At 44.0% G+C, this 21,565-nt stretch overlaps 1 protein-coding gene across 1 annotated transcript; it reads left to right on the top strand.

The window, feature by feature from the left end:
* The first annotated feature begins 7,157 nt into the window (after nucleotides 1-7,157).
* On the top strand, nucleotides 7,158-16,506 carry PRSS23 (serine protease 23). The gene is made up of 2 exons (XM_057695256.1): nucleotides 7,158-7,307; nucleotides 14,994-16,506. The coding sequence occupies exon 2, from the start codon at nucleotides 15,007-15,009 to the stop codon at nucleotides 16,126-16,128; it is 1,122 nt and encodes a 373-aa protein (XP_057551239.1). The 5' UTR covers nucleotides 7,158-7,307; nucleotides 14,994-15,006; the 3' UTR covers nucleotides 16,129-16,506.
* Nucleotides 16,507-21,565: the final 5,059 nt, after the last annotated feature.

The following is a 21,565-nucleotide window of genomic DNA, read 5'->3' as shown; positions in this document are numbered from 1 at the left end:
TTGAGAAGCAAGCTTCACAATCCTGTGGGCATCCCTGGTGGAGTGATTTAGAACACATTCTAAAGGTTCTGCAGATAGTCAGCGGGAAAGTCACCAGCCTTGGACAGATGATGCCTAGAACATCAACATGTAACCACAGCATGAGTACTGAAATGTAACCAACACACCAAGTGGAAACTGAATTTATCTTAAATGACCTGTAAGGAAAGAATGGTGAATGGGCATCAAACAGAAATTTGGATTTATATCCTGGAAAATACTGGTGTCTCAGTGGTAAAATTTCACATACAGTGTGCCCTGCTCCTAGTGGCTGTGCTGGCAAACCTAATTAGTTCAGACCTGACATTTTAAGCTAATTGGAATTTTACTTATTCATTCATTCATTCACTTGTTTATTAATTTAAAAATTAATTGACCCTTGGGGCTTCCCTGGTGGTGCAGTGGTTAAGAATCCACCTGCCAACGCAGGGGACACAGGTTTGAGCCCTGGCCTGGGAAGATCCCACATGCAGTGGAGCAACCAAGCCTGTGCGCCACAACTGCTGAGCCTGTGCTCTAGAGCCTGTGAGCCACAACTATGGAGCCCATGGGCCACAACTACTGAAGCCTGTGCGCCTAGAACCTGTACTCTGCCTCCGGGACAAGAGAAGCCACTACAATGAGAAGCCTGCACACCACAAAGAAGAGTAGCCCCCACTCTTCTCAACTAGAAAAAGCCTGCATACAGCAATGAAGACCCAATGCAGCCAATAAATAAATAAATAAATTTAAAAAAATTTAATTGAGCCTTTATCCTGAGCCAGGCTCTGTTAGACTATAGAGGAAAACCACAGGGACTAGAAGAACAAGACAGAGGTCCCACTCATTAGAAACTCTGGAGGGCTTGAGGTTGAACATATAAATACATAGCTACAATGTAAGATATAATTTCAATACAATTCTCTGAAAACAGAGAATGAACTCACATATCCAGCAATGAAGGGTTTGGAAGCCTCCAGAGAAGAGTTGATATTTGAGCTTAAAGGATGAGTAGAATTTGCCAGAAAAAAGGAGAAACCTCATGAAAAGAAACTGAATTTGCATATCCTGACCCCATATTTAACTGCATAAAAGCTTACTCCTTATAAGACAGAAAAGAAAGAATCCAATATTTATGGATAAATATAAAAAATTAAAAACAAAAGGATTTTCCAAAAATGCCTTTTAAAGTTACAGAGATTTGGGAGAAATTTCTATAACATAAATGTAAAGAGAATATCAAAAGGTTATTAATGTCTCTTTCAAAGCCAGCAGCTCTGCTGCTTCTTCTTCAGTTAAGGGAAGAAAAAAAAATCTTTTTCTCTTTTGTTCTTGATCATGAGATCCAGTATGCAAGTTTGAGTACATCAGAGAAGCCCAGACACACTGGCCTCCGGAGACTTTCTGAATTTGACCAGAGAAAACAAGAAACACAGTTATTTCAAAATGTTTCTAATTTTTCAGTTTAGAATAGTGCCCGCAGTATACAGGAAATTACTAGTGCCAAAGCCTGTTTTTCTTCCTAATAACTTTAGATTGCTATATTCTTTTAAGGATTAGCATAAAGGTTTCCTTTGCTGCGCAGCTTTTTTTTTAATTTCTAGGCTACCATACGTATCAATGTGACAATTTAACTCTACAACTACTTTACATTTTAAGGTATTATATAGTATACCTTCACATATTTATATTCATAGTGTACTGACTACTTATATTTCCAAATACTTAAAATGAGTAATCTATACTTAACAAAAACAGGAAATTTTTAAAAAAATTTTTAGTGCAACACAAATACATTTGTTTTATTGAGTGCTATAAAGATTATTTTTTAGTGGCTCTTTTTGTTAGCTTTTTTTTTTTTTAATTATAGGAGTTTGTTGTGGTTTGATTTTTACCATGCAAGATTTTAAACTCTACCAACATGAGAGAAAAATCTGCTTTTGCCCTTAAAACACTGACACATATATAGACCTGACAATATTAGTGTTCAGTAGATGTCTGTTGAATAAAGGAACTGATGGTGCCACAGGGGAGACAGGAGGAGGAGACAGACAGAAAACTACAACCCCAGCTTCCATTTGAATCTGTAACTTTTCCTAAATTCAGTACAATCAGCCCTCTGTCTATAGGTTCCAAAGATTCAACTAACTATGGATCAAAACATATTTGAAAAAAATCCATAAATTTCCAAAAAGCAAAACTTGAATTTGCCACACCAGCAACCATTTACATTGTATTAGGTGTTATAAGTAACCTAGAGATGATTTAAAGTATACGGAGGGGCTTCCTAGGTGGCGCAGTGGTTAAGAATCTGCCTGCCAATGCAGAGTTCACAGGTTCGATCCCAGCTCCAGGAAGATCCCACATGCCGCGGAGCAACTAAGCCTGTATGCCAAAAAATAAAAAAAAAATAAAAAATAAAAAAAAAATAAAGTATACGGAGGATGTTCATAGGTTATATGCAAATACTACGTCATTTTATATAAGGAACTTGAGCATCTTTAGACTTTGGTATCTGCAGGGGTCCTGGAACCAATCCTCCATGGATACCAAGGGATGACTGAACTAGGATGACTGGACTAGGGAACTCTTCATTGCCCTACAAACCAAACCTGTGACAAAAGACTCGGGGTTGAACAAAAGTCCTGAGGTAGTTCATTCTTGGAAAGCCTGAATTAAACTCGCTAGCACTGATACTATAGCAATTTGATTGTTATTAAGCATTGAGAGCAGTAGTAGTAATAACAGGTAATACCAATTCAGAATTTATGTGGTGCTATGTGCTTTGTACTGATTATCTCACTGAGTCCTTACAACAGCCTGAAATTAGCTCCATTGTACAGAAGAGAAAAAGTGAGGTGCAGAAAGTCACATAACCTGCCCATGATCACCCAGCAACTAAATGAATTCTGAGTTGAGTCCAAGCCAGTCTGACCCCGGAGTTCAACATTCTTCGCTACCCTAGGATTGCAGGCTGGGAGTGCCCAAAGACAAAAATACATGGGGATCATCCTCCCGTAAGGATTACAGTGTTGTAGACTCTAAGACTGTAAGAGCAGGTCACCTAGGCTCTCTTTCTGGAGATGAGAAATCCAGGCTAAGTGAGGCGGTTTACCCAGTCACCCAGACAGGTTGAGAATGCCTCCCTCCCAACCTTCTGTGCTGTCTCGCTCCATTTCTCTTTTCACTCACTGCATGGAGCTAGGAACCCCCACTTACTGAGTGAACTCCTGGAGCCATATTACAGAAATAAGACACCAGATGCAAATGATTTTTGAATATGTAAATTTATTTCTTTAGAAATAATCCTCATTGATAACTTTCAAACGGGCAAGTTGTTGAAGCTGCATGTGGATCTCGGCCTCATGAAAAATAAGCACTGAGGGGAGGGATACATTAGGCATTTGGGATTAACATATACACGCTACTATATATAAAGTAGGTAAACAACAAGGACCTACTGTATAGCACAGGGAACTATACTCAGTATCTCGTAATAAGCTATAATTGAAAAGAATCTGAAAAAGAATACATATGCGTGTATAACAAAATCACTTTGCTGTACACCTGAAACTAACACAACATTGTAAATCAACTACACTTCAATTTAAAAAAAATCAGCACTACACTTGAGTTTAGCAGTTCATAGAGGTGGCATTGGGTCTTTCCCCTCCCTGCCACCCTCGGTTTCCAATTATCTTTCAGTCCCATCTTGTCTCCTGCACTGAGGCTATGTAACAGGCCATAACTAAGTGACTGCATAGCTAGAACAAAAGCAAGATAGAATCAAAAGGATGTTTCGAGCTGGAGCAACAGCAGACACTGACTCAACCTCCTTATCGTTAGCACGAGAAAAGGCTGGTCTGGGAAGCAATACAAGGCAGCAGAGCCTGCTGAAAGAGTAGGACAGACTGGGCAGAAGTCACCGCTGTGTTAGTACTTCGTGGTACTTAGTACGCTGTGTACTTGGTGGTACAGCACTGGGTATCCCACTTAACCACTCTGCGTCCCAGTCTCACATGTAAGAATGTATATTCCACACCACCTGGCAGATAGCATGCATTCAGCAAACACAGCTATAATTATTACAATCCTGTCCTAGTTCTGCACTCTTCACTCACCCATTGATTGTCTCCCTTGCACAGTGGAGGAATCCAGGGAGATGTTTGTTGAAGCTTTAGTCAGGTCTTCATCCTCTGAGTTTCAGCTCAAATTCTACCACCTCGTGGGAGATTTCAGCACCTGCTAGAGTGGAAATTAATAATTCCCTCTTCCATGTGCTCTAGATCCAGCCTACATCTCACTTTCTCCTGTATTTGATTTTGTTTCATTTCTATCCAAAGCATACATTCCTTGAGATGCGGGATATTTGCTCTCTCTCTCTCTCTCTCAGCCCCTGTATAGTCACCTTATACAGGGTGAGCACTCACTCAATGTGTGGGCCTTGCCCTGAATGCATTTTTAACAACTCAAGTGCCATACTCATGAAAAGCAGTTGAGAATTGATTATGGAGTGGAACTGAGTTCTCAAGCAGTGAGGGTTTTGGTTTGCCTGGTGGTATATTTTTTTCAGAAAGGGGAGTGGAGCAGATACAAAAAGAAAAGCTAGGCTCAGCATGAGGACACCTGCTACACAGGACATTTCTCTTTGAGGTCAAAATTCTCTACAGATCTGTTGTTGTCGTCCTTACGGCAATCGCAGTGACAACCTAAGAGCCAAGGAGAGTCCTTTCCTTTTACTCCTGACAGCTCCAGGGAACAAGAAAAGTGGGTGGAGCTTGCTCAAACCCTAAGTTCTGCAGGTCACCTGCAGTTAGAGCCCCTGTCCGGGAGGGGCAATAGGCCTGAGTCTGGCTCTGGGAGTGGAGATAGGCAAGGGCACAATGGGTCCTTCTGTGCCTCAGTTTCTCGCTCTGAATGATGGGAATAAAATTATTTTGTTCTCCAAGATTCTACCTCGCTAAATGGGTGGAATGTAATTTCAAAAACTGCCAGGACAAAACAGCAATGAATGTCAGAGTAGGTTGAGGTGGTCCTGAAGGATGGTGCTCCAAAGCAGAGAGAAGGCATGTTTTCTTTTTGCATAACAGACATAACAATAGCTAATATTTACTAAGGGCTTACTGTGTGTCAGGCCATGTGCTAAGCATTTTATGTGTATTAATTCATTCAATTCTTCAAACATGACTATGAGGTAGTTGCCATTTTACAGAGGAGAAAACTGAACGGTTCAGGCACAGAAAGGTTAAGCCAAAAGCTACACAACTAATAAGTGGCAGAGCACGGACTAGTCCTCACATAGTTGAAAGCCACTGGCACCTCTTAATACGTTGCTAGATTGTCTTCCTGTGGCCATCTCTTTATTTTGGTGCCTAACACAATGCTTTGCATGCACTAGGTGCTTTGGGAAGTCTCTCCCTTCTTTCCCTTCTAATTCCATCCCTGGCTCCTCTCCTAAGTGAGGTATTTGACTTTTAATGGTGTTTCTTTAGTTGGGAGCTATAGACGCTTGGAGATCCATAATTTAATTTTTTTTCATAGTTATGATAAAAAATGAACATGGACACCTTCTGTATCATTGGGATAACCATCTGATACCAAGTACTGCCTTGTGTTCTCAGTGCCTGTGTGAGCTATGCCTTGGCACCAACAGTTACCGCTTTACTCATTATGCTAATAGGAAAGCAACAGCACAAAGTTAATCTCTAATGATGTATCAGAGTCAAGTGAAAGCCAACTATTACATAGGGTGTGAGCAGAGGAGCTGTGGTAGCTGGAAGGGAGGAAAGAGGTGAAAAAATTGAGTCAATACAGGGCACCTCCCACACCATAAGAGTGGTAGAGCCACACAGAGCTCCAACTTACTCACATCTGGGCCATCAGTACTACATGATGCTAGCAGGAGTTGAGTAAACATTAGTAATTTAAATTCTAAGGTTCTGGGAGAATTTTATATTTATTTTATAAATTTGTTTTGGTTTTATTCCAGAGTTGTTCAAAAGCTATAACACAAGTTTATAACTGGTTTTACGTTTATATATAGTAATGCAACATTTGAAAAGAAAATAATTTAACCCAAGAGTGGGCAGGTTTAAGAAAATTTTGCCCTTAAAATAGTGCCCTCATATTTGAGAATCAGCACACAGGGACACGTGTTGGGGCTTTCCTATTTAAAGTCAATTGCAAACACAAGCACCTTGGGTCTGTCATTAACACGTTGGTGTGAAATAGCCTGTTAGGCCCTCTCTTTTTGAGAGCAGACCCTGGTGGGAGAAAGACAGGCAACAGAGCTTCACAGAAAAAAGTGCAGCCTCAGTGCATTGGGGTAAGTCATTTAAGCCCCGAAAAACCTCCCCCCGCCTTACCTGTAAAAAACCTCCCCCCGCCTTACCTGTAAAAAAAAAAAAAATCTGTACCCTCTTCACCCGATCTGTGCGCCCCTTGCAATGACTCAGGAAAGCAGGCCCACTGGGTGAGGATGTGGCTCCACCCGCTGGTGTCCCGATAGAGAGCTGAGGCCGGTGGGCTCCCCGACTAGCCGTGCTAGGGGCCCCACGCACCGCACCGGGTGCGGCGGTAGGGGATGCAAAGCACTGGCGGCCCTGCCACCGGATTGCTGGTTTCCGCTCCTTGGAGGCCCCCATGAGACTGCGTGAAGCCGGAAGGAATTGGGGCATCACCTCAAAATTCTGAAAACTCTCAAAGTGCATGTGGGGTGGGGAAGCGCACGGGTGTCTCTCCAACTCTTCAGATTTCCAGAGGGGCTTTCCGCGCACCAGGCGAGGCCCGCGGCCCCAATTCTAGGCTGTCAACTTTGGGGGCCCCCGGTCCTCGCGCGCAGGCGGCGGACTACAAGGCAGCAGAGGCCCCAGGCTCGCTCGGGAGGAGTTGCGCGGGTCCCGGGCAGGGCGGGCCCTTCCCCAAGAGCCGGCGCGGGCTGCCGCCGAGAGGCCGGGACAGGCGAGCGCCGCCGGGGCCACCTGCGCGGGGCCGGCCCCGGGTCCTCCCGGCTGCGCGCCCGGCTCGGACCCGCGGCGGGCGGAGAGGGGCGGGGGCCCCCGTGAGGGGGCGTGGAGGGGCGGGGGCGGCCGCGCGGCTTCCCCGAGGCCGGAGGCGGGGCGGGCGGGCTCGGGAGGCGGACCCGCCAGCCGCCGGCACTGCCTGCCCGCCCGCTGGCTCGCACTCGGTCGCGCCGCGGAGCCGGCATGGGAGCTGCGCGCGCCCTCCCGGCCCCCACACCTGTGTGAGCGGCGCGGCGAGCCGGGGCCCGGGCGGGCGACCCGGCGCGGGTGAGTGCGGGCGCCGGCGGGGGTCATGGAACAAAGGGCCGGTGCGCGCGAGGCGGGGAGGGACCGCGGGCTGCGGGGGGAGCGGAGGGGTGGCGGGGAGGCGCCGGAGACCTCGCCTCGGCTATCCTCGGGGCTCGAGGGCTGGGCCCGGGGGAGGTCCGCGGAGACTCAGGAGCTGCAGGGCATTTGGATTCACGCAGTGTCACCCATGGATCGGGAGGGGAAAGAAAGTTTAGCAACTACCATGTAGGATGCTGGGTGGGAGTAAAGAACGAGCCCGCTCTGGGCGTGCTCTCCTCCGGCTGGAAGATGACAACACCCGCACCTCCTAAACACACACACACGCGCGCGCACACACACACAGGCACTATCACCTTTTCCCTTGAGTTTTGCATATACGTATTCCAACAAGATCTGAAAATTAATTTTTTAATCCTCGGCATGTGATTGTGAATACACCTTAGCAAGCAAGGAGAGTGCAGCAAACAGGTCGGGAAGAGGCACTTTTCTCTGATGCCTTAATGATGACCCTGCGCTTCCCTAGAAACTGTCTGTGAACTATCAATGGTCGTTGGAAGCAAATATTTTTCTTTAGCCTGTGGACATTCATCATGAGTTAACTTTTAAATAAAAGTTTGAAAAAAGTTTCAAAAATGTTTTAGAATAGGAGGGAGAAGAATTATTTAGATGAAGGAAATACACTACCATTCCCCTCCAGAATACAAATTAGGTTTGCTTTCGAATATCTGATGAGAAAGCCGCTGATAAAAATCCTGTTTGCTTTACTGACTTTTGGGTGACACCCATGAGACTTCAGAAACAGCCCCTGGCTGGTGGAAAGCTCCTGGTTGTTCAGGATGGGTGTTGGCTTAGGGCTGCCTTCTCTTAGCTTCTGAAACTGAACTTGAGGAGTCCCTATGTGCTCCTTAGGAGCAGATAGGCCAATGCCAGAATCGTTTTGACTAGGCCCTGTGGTGAGGAGTTGGATTTATGGTTTGAAGTCAGCTTGGCCAAAAGCTGAATGCCAAATTAATATCAGGCTATTTATTGCACTTGTTTCAGAATCATACTTGTGCATAAGAGCATTTAAAATAGACCTTGTAACTGCATCTCTTAAGAAGTCTGTTAGAGAGGAGTGGATTGGAGGTGGAGTGGGGAAAAGGAACTTAGGAACTGCCACAAAAGCCACTACATGTACTTGTGAAAGTGTGTGTGATCATATGCACACCATATGCATTTGAATAGATTGTTTTGCTTGTATTTTTGCCACTTAAATAAAGTCAAGAGATAACCTGTTGTGCTTTCCATTGCCTGAGCTAGAAAGGAAGCATTTTTCCAAGGTAACTAATATGGATCTCATTTTTCTAACAGTGACAACTTATTCAGGTAGATGGTGAATGTGGGTGCATTTTTCTGTCTGTAGTATAAGTGCCAAAGTGCCCATTAGTGGGTCTGAGAACATTACTGGCTCCTGTCTGCAGTGTTTAAGAGTCTCAGGTTCTCCTGCACATCTTTTCTCATAGATCCCTTAGGATTTAATCCACCAGCCATTATTCATGCATAACTCCCCCCTGACTCCAGGGAATTTGTTTCTCATGGTCTCACCTTTGAGAGTTTTATCCTCTGTTCTTGTTCTGCTGCCAGGTTTGTCCCAGGCTCACTAGGGTAGTTCGTTTTGCCTAAAATCTGATAGAGAAGAAATTAAACTTGGTTTGACCACAATATTATGTTTAGGGTAGCTGGACTTGTAAATACCCTGCATTTCTTTGCTGTATAAGACTATAATTCTTAAACCATTATATGATTAAGTTTGTTTCCCTTTAACAGGTTCTGTGCCCCAGGAAAATGAGAGCATGCCTGGCTGCAGAGTATTCCCAGGGCTTTGTTCATTTCTAGCTATTTGTTTTAGGAATTAGCATGGTTTCATTGTTCAGTATCCCTGGCCACAGAGTCCATGGATAAACCCTTCGCCATCCTTCCAAATGGTGTCCAAAACTTTCATCCTCACAATCTTTCCTGCCATTTCTTTCTGTCATTGCTGTTTACAGTGGTCACAGGAATTCAGATGTTGTACAACAGAGAACTTACATCATGAGGATTAGGTTTTCCCTGCCAGCACTTGTTTGCTATAGGAGTTCAATCATCATCCCAAACACTTGCCCTCTTGAGGAGACCTGTGTTGTTGCAGTTTCAAGGTGCAGAACTGGGAGCACGCCATCTCAGCGCCACAGTCTCCAAGCAGTGATTGTCGTCTTCTGCACACCTGATAATGTGCAATACCCCTTCACTGTAACGTTATTAGTGGGCTTATCAGCTGGCAGCATCTTCATAAGGTATAAATATTTTTAGATGGTGGACAGAGGGACAGTGGCTCCTGTTAAGTGATGGAACATGGAGTCAAATATACAGAGCTGGAAAAGGAATACTGTTTCCATATTACTAAGCATGGCGAAAAAATATTTGCTTACCTTCATTTTCCATTCTGCTTTGTCATTTAGGTGAAGTGATGCATGAAATTACTTGGTAACTTTAAAACATAATTATGTATCTAAGGATGCCTTATCCAGTAAAGGCTTATTCCTAGAAATGAAATGTTGTAGACCTGAATTTTCTTCATCCAGATTTAGATATAAGGATACGATTTGGAAATCTTCATTCTTTTTTTAAGGTATGAGTTTTCCAGACAGTTCTGTAAGAATAAGGTGATCCATGTGTAAAGGCAGGAGAGAATTAAAACTTATGTAACCCGTTAGTTACCTTTCCAGTAGTGAGATTATGAATGTTTTCATCCTAGAGTGCTTGTGTTTAAATCAACTTAAATGGGCATAGTGAAGTTACCTAACGTTTATAAAAATGGAAACAATAATTGTCTCTTGGGGAATTATTCTAGTATCAGGTGAATTGGGAAAATAATGCAAAGCCGCCAACCTAATTTTAAAGTATTTTATTAATGGGGAAGGAGTCGGGGCAAGGTATGAATGCCGTAGGAAAGGCCCTGAGTGGAGGTAGGGTGTGTCCCCCCCACACACACCCCCAAACTTTCAAAAGAGCTTTCTCACTTCGCCATCCTCCACTCCCTTCTGGAAAGCTGCCCTCTGCTGGAGGCCTTTGTTTCCTTTGCAAACAGATAAGGGAAATCTTGCCATCCCCCCACCAAGCAAGAGATCAATTAGCATGATACTTTTTCCTTTTCCTTTCCCCTTGTGCCTCCGCCTTCCACAATTTTTTGAGTACAAGCTCCTGAGCAGTAAATGATAGTGTCTATAAACAACATAGTGCCTGACCTGGACTTTTGTGGCCCTGGAAAATTGTAAAATGAAAGAATCTTGGGCCTGGAAAGACCAGAGCTAGAAGACTAAGAGATCATTGTCCATAACAATTTCTAAACCACCCTAAACACACATTTGGTAAAGAAATGAGCAACTTCTGAAGCTTGTAACTTTAATACAGTTGTCAGTTTTAAACCCAGGTGGAGACCTGAGAACATACAACTTTATCTTCTAATTTCTGATCAGGTATTTAAAAACGAGATCAATTTGGAATAATTTGACCTACATTAACTTCTGAATTTGAATTAAAGTTATTTTTTTTAATTTATTTATTTATTGGATTTATTTTTTTTTATTGGCTGTGTTGGGTCTTCGCTGCTGCACACGGGCTTTCTCTAGTTGCTGAGAGTGGGGGCTACTCTTCATTGTGGTGCTTGGGGCTTCTCGTGGTGGCTTCTCTTGTTGCGGAGCACGGGCTCTAGGCACGTGGTCTTCAGTAGTTGCGGCACATGGGCTCAGTAGTTGTGGCACACAGGCTTGGTTGCTCTGTGCATGTGGGATCTTCCTGGGGCAGGGCTTGAACCTGTGAATGCTGCATTGGCCGGCAGATTCTTAAACACTGCGCCACCTAGGAAGTCCCTAAAGGTTTTTTTTAAAATATGGTTTTGTAGCTTTCAGAGTTACATAGAAACTTCAATGGAGCTATAGAATGTTCTCAGAATAAGGTCTTACCACACAAATTAATGAACAAAGTTGAAGTAATAATATAGGGAACTTATAAGCAACGTTTTAAACTAATAGAATTAGTGTTTTTGAGGTACCTGAAAAGTTTATTTTTAAGGGATTAGAGCTTTACCCCACCCTGTTGGTTTAGCAGTTTTACTTATAGATGGCTGACTTCTCCTAAACTGGCTGAATGACCAGAATTTAAGTTGTAAAGACTCTGGATTAGATTAGATAATATTCTATCTAGAATATTAATATTCTAGTCATATTCTGTGGTAGACCCTTTAGCATTCTCTAACAGCATCTATGATTTGTAAGTGGTCCCAATGGCCCTAGGCAGAGTCATCCATCATTTTGCTGAAGAACAAATTTGATTCTGTGTGTTGAGAGGCCAGAGTGAAGTTGCGGCCAGTGAGAGAGCCTAGCTGACCACCCAGCACTCACACCCCAGAAAAGACTTATTCCCATGTCTCCATAGCTACTGATTTCTAAAAACAGCTTTTTCTTTTTGAAAGGCAGACATTTTTTTAAAAAGGTATGCCATGGTAGCACGTGTGAAATGAGGCATGCTTCAAGGCCTTGGAAAGTACTTTTTTTTTTTTTTTTTTTTGTGGCACACGGGCTTAGTTGCTCCGCGGCATGTGGGATCTTCCTGGAGCTGGGATCAAACCCGTGACCTCTGCATTGGCAGGCGGATTCTTAACCACTGCGCCACCTAGGAAGCCCCGGAAAGTACTTTTAAACAAGGGTTAACTATACAGGCAAAGCACTTGGAAAGGTGAAATTGGAATCGATTTTGCCTGAGAGGGGCTTAATTCATTAAGACAAGGTTCCTAGATGGATTTTTAAAAGTGTATTTGAACTAGTTTCAGACTCTTTCCTGCTGTTCTCTTCCCTGACACCCCTGCCCATGGACAATTTCAACGGTTAGGCGAATGGATAAAGCTAAAGACACGTGCCACTGGAACAGTCCTATTGCAGTAAATAATCTGCACTCTGTGCTCCTAGGATCCAGTTAACATACACATTTCAGATTTGGGATGTGAAAATGCATGTTCCAGTTGATAATACGAGCATACTTTAAAAGTCATATTCTTGCTGCGCCTTGAAAATATCTGCAACTTACGATACTATGTAAGATCATACTATCTCATCTCCTCCTCTCTCTCCCCCAAGAATCGTATTTTGAAAACAGGACTACTTGGCAGCTTGGACCTCTGGATTCCGTGTTTTCTTTCTTAAGATAAGCTGAAGTGAACTTGGCTTGACGTATCTGTTGCTCAATGTTTACAGGCGTTAATGTTCTCCACGTTATAGTCAAAGGGAGGACTGGGTGGTGTGTAGGGGTCCATGATGCAGCCCTGTGGGAAATACATGATTCCTCTTAGTCCATATCACACTTGGCAGGGATTCTGGTGTGGGGGGCATTTTGTCACCTCCATAGCAGCTGATACAGAGAAAAGGCTGTCCAAGCCCTAGGTATGTCCAAGGGCTGGGTCCTCAGCCAGGAGATGGGACTAATCAGACAGAACCATCCCCCAAAGTCTCCTAAAGGGCTGTCCTCACCACACCTAACCCACCCCCAAAGCCCCCCTTGGGGAAGAGGAGTCTACCTGCATCAGCTTCCCTTCCCTCTTCCATTTAGAACCTTTAGTCCTGGCAGTATCCTCAACCAGCACACACAAACACGTGTACGCACCTACATGTGCTCCCCATGACTTCAGGGATTTAAAAAAATAATTAGATTATTAGATTATTATTATTTCCTCAACACAAAAGGGCCCCAGGGACCCTTCCTAGTTGAAAAAATGGAGAGAAACAGTTTCAAGAAATCAGGAAATCCCAAGGAACTGGCTTTTCCAGGACTTCATTTCTTTCTTTTCCAGCCCTGTACTTGACAGAAGTGGAATCAGAAAGAGTCAAGCAAAAAAGATCCCAGAGGGGGCTGGGGCAAGCTCATATTGCAGAAACATAGTGTGTGGATATTGGGAGTATAGCTTGGCTTACTCAGCTGGGCAAGATCAGATCAATGGGATTTTGCAGTTTTATGTAAAAGAAAGCAAAAGGCACCCAAAAGTTGCTAGCAGGTCTGTATTCTCAAGGAGGAAGCATGAGAATAGTGAAACAGTTTCTTCCTGACTCCCATTCCCACTATGTCCCACTAACCTCTTAAGACCTAACCCCTCTTTGTCCTTGTTTTGGGGTCCTTGATTGTGAATGAAGTAACCTACCTGCTAAGTCAGCTTCTCTTGAACAGAAGATTCAGAGCCAGTCAGAGCCAACTGATGCTTAAATCTTTATAAGTACTTCCAGGCTTATTTGTTGTTGCTGTTTCTCTTGTGGGATCATTGTTTCAGGTCTTTATAAACATATCTTTTAGGATAAAATCCAGACTCCTCCATCTAGTACACACAGCCCTGCATAACCTGGCTCTTGCCTGCTGCCTCCATCATGTCCTCTGTTCCTCCCTTGCTGAGCTAAGGGTAATTCCTGAAGTGACTTGTACTGTTGCCTGTCTCCGTGCCCTCCATGCACAGAGTGTTGTTCCCTCTCTCTAAAGTGTCCCCTTCACTCTGTCGTAGCTAATCTCTGTTCAACTTTATCACCCATCTCAAGCATCACCTCCCCTGGAATGCCTCCACTGTTCTTCTCCTCACAACTGGATTTCATGTCCTTTCTCTAAGCTACCACATCATCCATGTGCATCTTGGTCATTAGCACTCAGCATGCAGCATTCAAAAAAATGTGGTTTTTGAGCCACACTAATCACTCATTCATTCATTCATTTACTCTTCCATGAATATAAGCATCCATTCAATAAATCTTTGTTGAGTGCTAGCATAGGCCCAAGTTCAAGGCATTTAGACTCACTGGGAACACAGATGCACAGACCTGAAAAAGTAACCAGCAGAAATAGTCACAATGTGATATTTGATGCAATATTAGAGCTTTAGATCTTTGACAGAGACCCTGGTAGTATACAACAAAACCCAAAGGAAGAAGGAATATTTAGTTTGTTAGAGGCCTGGCTACTCTAGAACTAAACTGAAAATAGTTAAGGTTGTTCTAAAATCAAAGCAAAGCAGAACAAAACAAAAGTCTCATGCCCTCTTCTGAATCATTCACCATTTAGAAGTGATGGGAGTCCCAGTAAGTGTGATATGCCTCCTTGATGCCTTGGCCACTCAATAAACTGTGTAATTTAAATTTACCCTCGAGATGAGCAAGTTACTCTGAACATTTTTCCAAGTACATGCTTTAATGAGATTGAGAGGAAGGAAGGAAGGAAGGAAAGAAAGGCAGAGTGGACCAGGTAGGTAGGAGAGGATGAAGGCGTAGAATCAAGCACAAAAAAGTCTCAAAATTACAAGGATGTCGGGGCTGGTCAAGCAGTTCGCCTGAGGATTAATGACTCCATGCATCCGCCCTGCAGCGGGCGGTCCTTAGGGGCATCGTAAACACGGAGGGGAATGAACACCCAATTTCACTTTGGGCACCCAGCCGCAGAAACCAACAAGGTCAAGCCTTTGCGCTGTAAGTGAGACCATCACCTAGGATTCCTCTCCACCCCCCTGTTCCCGAGGAGGGTTCCCACGCTTACAGCAGTGACAGGCATGCCCCCGGGCTGTTTCCGCGGTAATGGAGCGCGCAGCGCCTTGCGCTCCTGACCTGCTTGTATTTATTCCTGCAGGGTGGTGCTCAGTATGGCGAGGACTCCAGGGCTCCTCTTCCTCCTCCTCTGTGCTGTGGGGCAGGTGAGCCCCTACAGCGCACACTGGAAACCCACCTGGCCTGCCTACCGCCTCCCCGTGGTCTTGCCCCAATCCACCTTCAACTTGGCCAAGCCAGACTTTGGGGCCAAAGCCAAATTGGAAGTATCCTCCTCGTGTGGCCCCCAGTGTCATAAGGGAACTCCACTGCCCACCTACGAAGAAGCCAAGCAGTACCTGTCCTATGAGACCCTCTATGCCAATGGCAGCCGCACGGAGACGCAGGTGGGCATCTATGTCCTCAGAAATGGCGAGGGTGAGTCTTCGGGAAAGTCTCGAAGGAAGCGGCAGATTTACGGCTATGACAGCAGATTCAGCATCTTTGGGAAGGACTTCCTGCTCAACTACCCGTTCTCAACATCGGTGAAGTTATCTACAGGCTGCACCGGTACCCTGGTGGCGGAGAAGCACGTCCTCACAGCTGCCCACTGCATACACGATGGGAAAACCTACGTGAAAGGAACCCAGAAACTTCGCGTCGGCTTCCTGAAGCCCAAGTTTAAAGATGGTGGTCGCGGGGCCAACCACTCGAGCTCAGCCATGCCCGAGAAGATGAAGTTTCAGTGGATTCGAGTGAAGCGCACGCATGTGCCCAAGGGCTGGATCAAGGGCAATGCCAACGACATTGGCATGGATTATGACTATGCCCTCCTGGAACTCAAAAAACCCCACAAGAGAAAGTTCATGAAGATTGGGGTGAGCCCTCCCGCCAAGCAGCTGCCCGGGGGCAGAATCCACTTCTCGGGTTATGACAATGACCGACCAGGCAACTTGGTGTACCGCTTCTGCGACGTCAAAGATGAGACCTATGACCTTCTCTACCAGCAGTGTGACGCCCAGCCCGGAGCCAGCGGGTCCGGAGTCTACGTGAGGATGTGGAGGAGACAGCAGCAGAAGTGGGAGCGAAAAATTATTGGCATCTTTTCCGGACACCAGTGGGTAGACATGAATGGTTCTCCACAAGATTTCAACGTGGCTGTTAGAATCACCCCTCTCAAATATGCCCAGATTTGCTATTGGATTAAAGGAAACTACCTGGACTGTAGGGAGGGGTGACACGGTGTTCCTTCCTAGCTGCTTTTAATGGTCTTCATGTACTTATTTTAGGAGAGGCCAAATTTTGTTATTGGGGGGTGTGTGTGTGTGTGTGTGTGTGAGAGAGAGAGAGAAATGTGTTATCTTTAACCTAATTTTTTTAAATTGCAAGATGACTGGCTGTATTATTTGAAAACTGGTTTGTGTATCATATATCATTTAAGCAGTTTGAAGGTGTACTTTTGCATAGAAATAAAAAATTTGCTGATGTCTGGGTCAATAGGGAAGACAGTGATTAAGTTAATCTTTCACGTTTTGAGAACTTTGATTTTTATTTCATCTGAACTTGTTTCCAAAGTTTATATTAAATATGTGGCATATGGGAGACATACATTCTTATGTGTGTGTATTTTCTCCTGAGATTCAACTTGTTGTGTTGTTTTGTTGTTTTTTTTAGCACCTGATCATTAATGTTTCCAGATGGCAGTGTTCCCCACCACATACAACTCTTAGGAACTTTCACAATACTTTTTAGACAGGCAGTTACAATATTTTGGATTTGGGGGCATTTGCACAGTAGTCCTGGATCAGTAAAATAATTTATTGACTATACTATTAAATATGCATATTAAATATGTGTATTTAATATACACATATTAAAATATATCCTACAGTAAGTTGGTATCCCAAGCATCTTTCAGTTTCGAAATAGTTTCTCTTCTGAAGACTGTTGCTGTACTTTCTGGGAAGACTTTGCATGTGGCTCTGCCAGCTTTGCAGTCACACCAGAGTAGGCAAGACTGTTTATGCCAATCCTTCCATTTAACAGGATTTCACTCACATTTCTTGAACTAGCTGTTTTCCAGAAGACAATAATCAGGGCCTAATTAGAACAGGCTGTATTGCTTCCCAGCTAACAGTTGTGGTCACACTAAAAACAATCATTATATTTTACCCCTGGAGTGTAGCACATCTCATGTTTTATCATTTGGATGGAGTAATTTAAAATGAATTAAATTCCAGAGAACAATGGACACATTGCTTGGCAGATGTCACAACAGAATAACCACTTGTTTGGAGCCTGGCACAGTCACCCAGCCTAATCAAAATGATTCTGCATAGTTTTCAGTGTGCTTTCAGGGAGCTGTGGACTTTGTGCAGTTTGGAAACTTGTCTCCCTTACTTTCCTTATTTTATAGTAAAAATATTTGGAAAGTGCTTTAAGAAAAACCAATGTGGCTTTTTTTAATTAGCTTTAAAAGGGCCTCTTGTACCAGAATTCTCCAGGCTACAGGCACACATAATCAAGTACAAGAATAAAGATGAAAAGTGGGAATGCAAAATGGGTCAGAATCACCACTTCAGTGTCTTGATGAGTGTTTTATCAATATGATCATCATGGTTTATAAAGAAAAGCCTAACTTGTTTTGTGTTTTCATTCTGTGCCTCTCGGCCTGAGCACTTCTTTCTAAATGTATCAGTAGAGAAGAAAAGCAAATGAATTACAAGGCAGATATGTGGTGTGCATGCACCCCAGGCAGTTCCAGCCTGCTTTGTGACTATTTATTTGTGAGGACATTGAAATACAGCGCTGATACTGAAACCTGCTTCAGGTGACGTTTGGTTTATGTTCCTCGAGCTTTTCAGAAGAATAATCCTGATAAGGCACTCAAGAAACTACAACCATAGTACGTTCCGCATAAGAAATACTGTGCACTGCAGAGATGCAAAGCCACCGGGAATCTTTGGATTTCCACTACAATAGGCTTTGGAATCTAACAGGAATCTAGCCTGAGGAAGAAGAGAGGTCTCCATCTCTATGCCTGGTATTTGGGAGTTTTGTTTGTTTTTGCTTTTGCTTGGTGCTAAAGGAAGTTTGCTGGACACCTAGACCAAAGCTGATTTTAAAAACAAAATTGATAGATGCTTCTTTTATGAAACACGTTGATTACTTGATTTTGATTTTTTGCAGTGTTGAAACTCAACAAAGGTGGGCAATGGCACAAAGTCAAAATAATACCATATTTAGTTCACAAGTAGATGTAATTTACTAAGAATAGTACCCACAGGCTACACACAGCATAACACATAGAATTGTAAAAGAAGACTATATAATGGTCCAACATGTCCACCTTTTTGGTGGTAATAGAAGCATCGTATTGAAATATGGAAGTTGAAATAAAGAAAAGGCTCTTGCAATATTATTATATATTGCTCTTGCAATATAATTAGTGCTTTACATATATCAGTTATACATTGTAAGGATATATTCCTAGTACGGCTAGTAGAACAATGTTTCCAAAAGTGTGTGCTGTAAACACTTATCCCTCCAGATTTTCTACCAAAAATAAAAATGGCACCATCATCAAGGAGGAGAGGGTGCCTCACAATATTCCCTCTCTTTATTGGGGATTCACTTGCCTGTTTGCACATTAAAAGTTCTAAGAAGTCCTGTAATAAGAGACATGTTTTAAAATCTGCATTTCAATAAAAATCTTTGATCATGGAATCCTTGTTTTCTCGTATAATTCCCAAGAGCAATTTAGTGTTCTAATGCAGACATTTTGGGGATCGCTTTAACAGCCTTTTGGTCTCGGTGATGACGCAGAAAGTGTGAGTCTTGAGTGGTGTCAGGTATACCGGTGCCTTTTGGGTTCACCAGAACCCCGTATCCAGATTTGGAAATGTTTAGAGGGTGAAACAGGAGAGAATAAACTTGAAAATCATTTGTCGTTGAGAATCAGGAGGTTGTGGCAGAACTGGGGACATATTTTTTTCTGTAGACTTTATTCAAAGTTTTGAATTTCAGAAAGGAGTTAGTCCAAAAAGAGAGAGGGGAGGGGAAATAGGGCTAAAAGAGATACAGAAATATGACCTGATCAGTGGCAGAGTTATACATGTGTTCTCTTTACTTTTTTTTTTTTTGAATGAGAAAATGGATTTTTTTAAAAACTGGAACGTAAATAGAACATCAAGATCACTCCCTCCACTCTGTGTGATTATTCTGCCTGCTCAGTGGGAGGGCAAGTCCTCCCTGGGTCAACATTTAATGATGTCTCTCTAACACCTGCGGGAGTCTTTGGTTTCGAACTTGTCAGCATGCACTGGAATAGACTCTGGTCCATCTGCCATGTGCTAGCTGAAGGGAAAGTGGCAGCTCTCCAGGGTGTCCGAAGCAATTCCGACAGCAGTCCTCGGCACTTCCTCTCTCATGGCTGGTGAAGCCTGTGGCGCAGGAAGCTAGTGGACAGCCCCTGCACTAGCCTGGCTTTCCTTCTCGCTTTGTCTGAGTTCCATGCTCATGTCTGTCCTTTTTCTTAGTCCTTGTCATGAACCAGCTCAAGGATGCCTTGAAGTTGCCTCCCTCAACTGATTTTTATGGATATTTGGGAGAGTGGCCATTTAATTTATCATACTCTTTTGAGACTGAATGAAAGGGAATTCTATCAATAATGAGGCTAGGGCAGCAGACATATACCAGGCGGGTCCTGGGAAATCCAGCATATGTGGTCACCTAAACTGGTCAACCCTGCAAAGCACTGTATGGAATGCAGACCAACAGCCCTCCTTGTTGACCCAGGAGCAACAGTGGGGCTGCGCCTTCTTTAACTGGATCAGCATTCTGGGGGCCTCTGATAGGGGAAGGGCATTGAAAAATCCTTTTGGTGGGTGGGGTCTAGTCCATAGATGGTAAACACGAACCATTTCTAGCAGATGAACAGCCCATTTTTAGTCTTCTGTTTCCCCAAAATAGGGAATAAACCAGCTTCCAGGACAATAGTAAATAAGGCTGAGAACAGTGGCAGCAGACTGGTGTTAGGGGAGGATGATGGCCTTGGAGTTGGGCAGACTGATTTCTAAGTTGCCTGGTTCCTTTTGGTGAATAAATCTCAATGCACTTCAATTTAAAACTTAAAACCCTCCTATCTGATTTAAAGACCCTCTCTCTCTGGGCTCCTACTCCTCCTGTAGGCTGGGTAGAACAAAGGAAGAGGAAAAGGGCAGACATCTGGGTCCTCTCTTCAGTGACTGCTGCTTCTCAGATAACATCAGCTCTTCATCCTCCTTAGCTCTTACCTCTGGTTATGTAACCCTCTGCCTCCTGCTGTTGGGACATCCTTACCTGGGAGACAGGCCTCTAGAGTGGTGAACCAGGAAAATATCCTAAGTCTAGCCATCCTCTTCCAGGCTGGCATTACCCATGAGAAACTCACAGGCTTGCTATACCCAACCGTGAACTGCCCATTAAAGATCTGGGGAGAAAATGTTCTAGGCTGAGGGAGCTGGAGTTCAAGGGCCCTGGCAGGATCAACTTTGGTCTGTACAGGAGGGGAAATGGATGAAGGGGGTTAAAAAGCATGAATTTCTGCTATAAAATAAATGTCATTGGGGTGTTATGAAGAATATGGTGACTATAGTTAATAATACTATATTGTATATTTGAAAGTCACCAAGAGTAGATTTTAAAAATTCTCATCACGGGAAGAAAGATTTTTATAACTACGTATGGTGACAGATGTTGACTTATTGTGATGATCATTTTGTGATATATAGAAATAGTCAATCATATTGTACATTAGAAACTAATATAATATATGTCAATTATAATCTCAATTAAAAAAAAAAGAATGACACTTAGGTTTGGGGGCTGAGCATCCAAGTAGATTCCAGGTGCCATTTGCTGAGATAGGAAAGAGGATTAGGTTTGGGATCAAGAATTTTGTGTTGGTCATGTTATATTTGAAATATCTAACGGACACCCAAGTGGAGATGTCAAGTGGGCGCTTGAATTGTTAAGTAAGGGTCTCTGATTGTGAAGCTCAGTAGGAAGATCTTGAATCGGCATGTAGATGGCACCTAAAGCCACAAAGTGAGAGAATATGACGTGGGGAGGGAAGGAGCAGAATGAGGCTTGTGAAGAAGATGGGATCCTGGTCTGTCATCATGCAGAGGTTGGGCTCAGAGAGGAAAAGGAAGAGAAAGAGGCTGAGAAGAAGCAGCCAATGCGGTCAGAGGAAAACCAGGAAAATGGTGCCCTCCCAGAAGCCAAGAGAAACAAGTTCAAAGCCAGGTGGGGGAGGAAGGGGGGCAAAGGAGCAGAATAAGAAGAGGTCGTGTTTAGAAATGTCCCTCTGGCTGCAGTGGGCAAGGCGTGGGGTGACGGGAAGGAGTCCAGGGAGGACGCATCTGGTCCTCCAAGCAGAACCTCGCCTTGTGCAGCTCTGCTCCCCCGGGACCTGTGGCGACTGGCTGATTAACAGAACCCTCGTGGAGGCTTGGGGTAGCTCTGCCCTCGGGAAATGCAAGGATCCAGGGCCACTCGCTGGCTCCCTGGGGAAGTCCAAGGGCCGTGAAAACAGAGGCTCAGGGAGGCCCACAGCCACCCCTCCTGCCCAGCCTAACGTTCTCTGAGCATGGAAAGCGCAGGGTGACTCTTCGGTGTGGTATGTGTGTGTGT

This window comes from Hippopotamus amphibius, chromosome 9 (genome assembly GCF_030028045.1).
Source record: "Hippopotamus amphibius kiboko isolate mHipAmp2 chromosome 9, mHipAmp2.hap2, whole genome shotgun sequence".
Classification (NCBI taxonomy): Eukaryota; Metazoa; Chordata; class Mammalia; order Artiodactyla; family Hippopotamidae; genus Hippopotamus; species Hippopotamus amphibius.
Note: the sequence above shows the minus strand (reverse complement) of the source record. Positions and strands in the feature narration are given on the sequence as shown.

Coding starts and splice junctions, on each gene's coding strand:
- PRSS23 (XM_057695256.1), top strand. CDS start 15,007: ATGGCGAGGACTCCAGGGCTCCTCTTCCTCCTCCTCTGTGCTGTGGGG.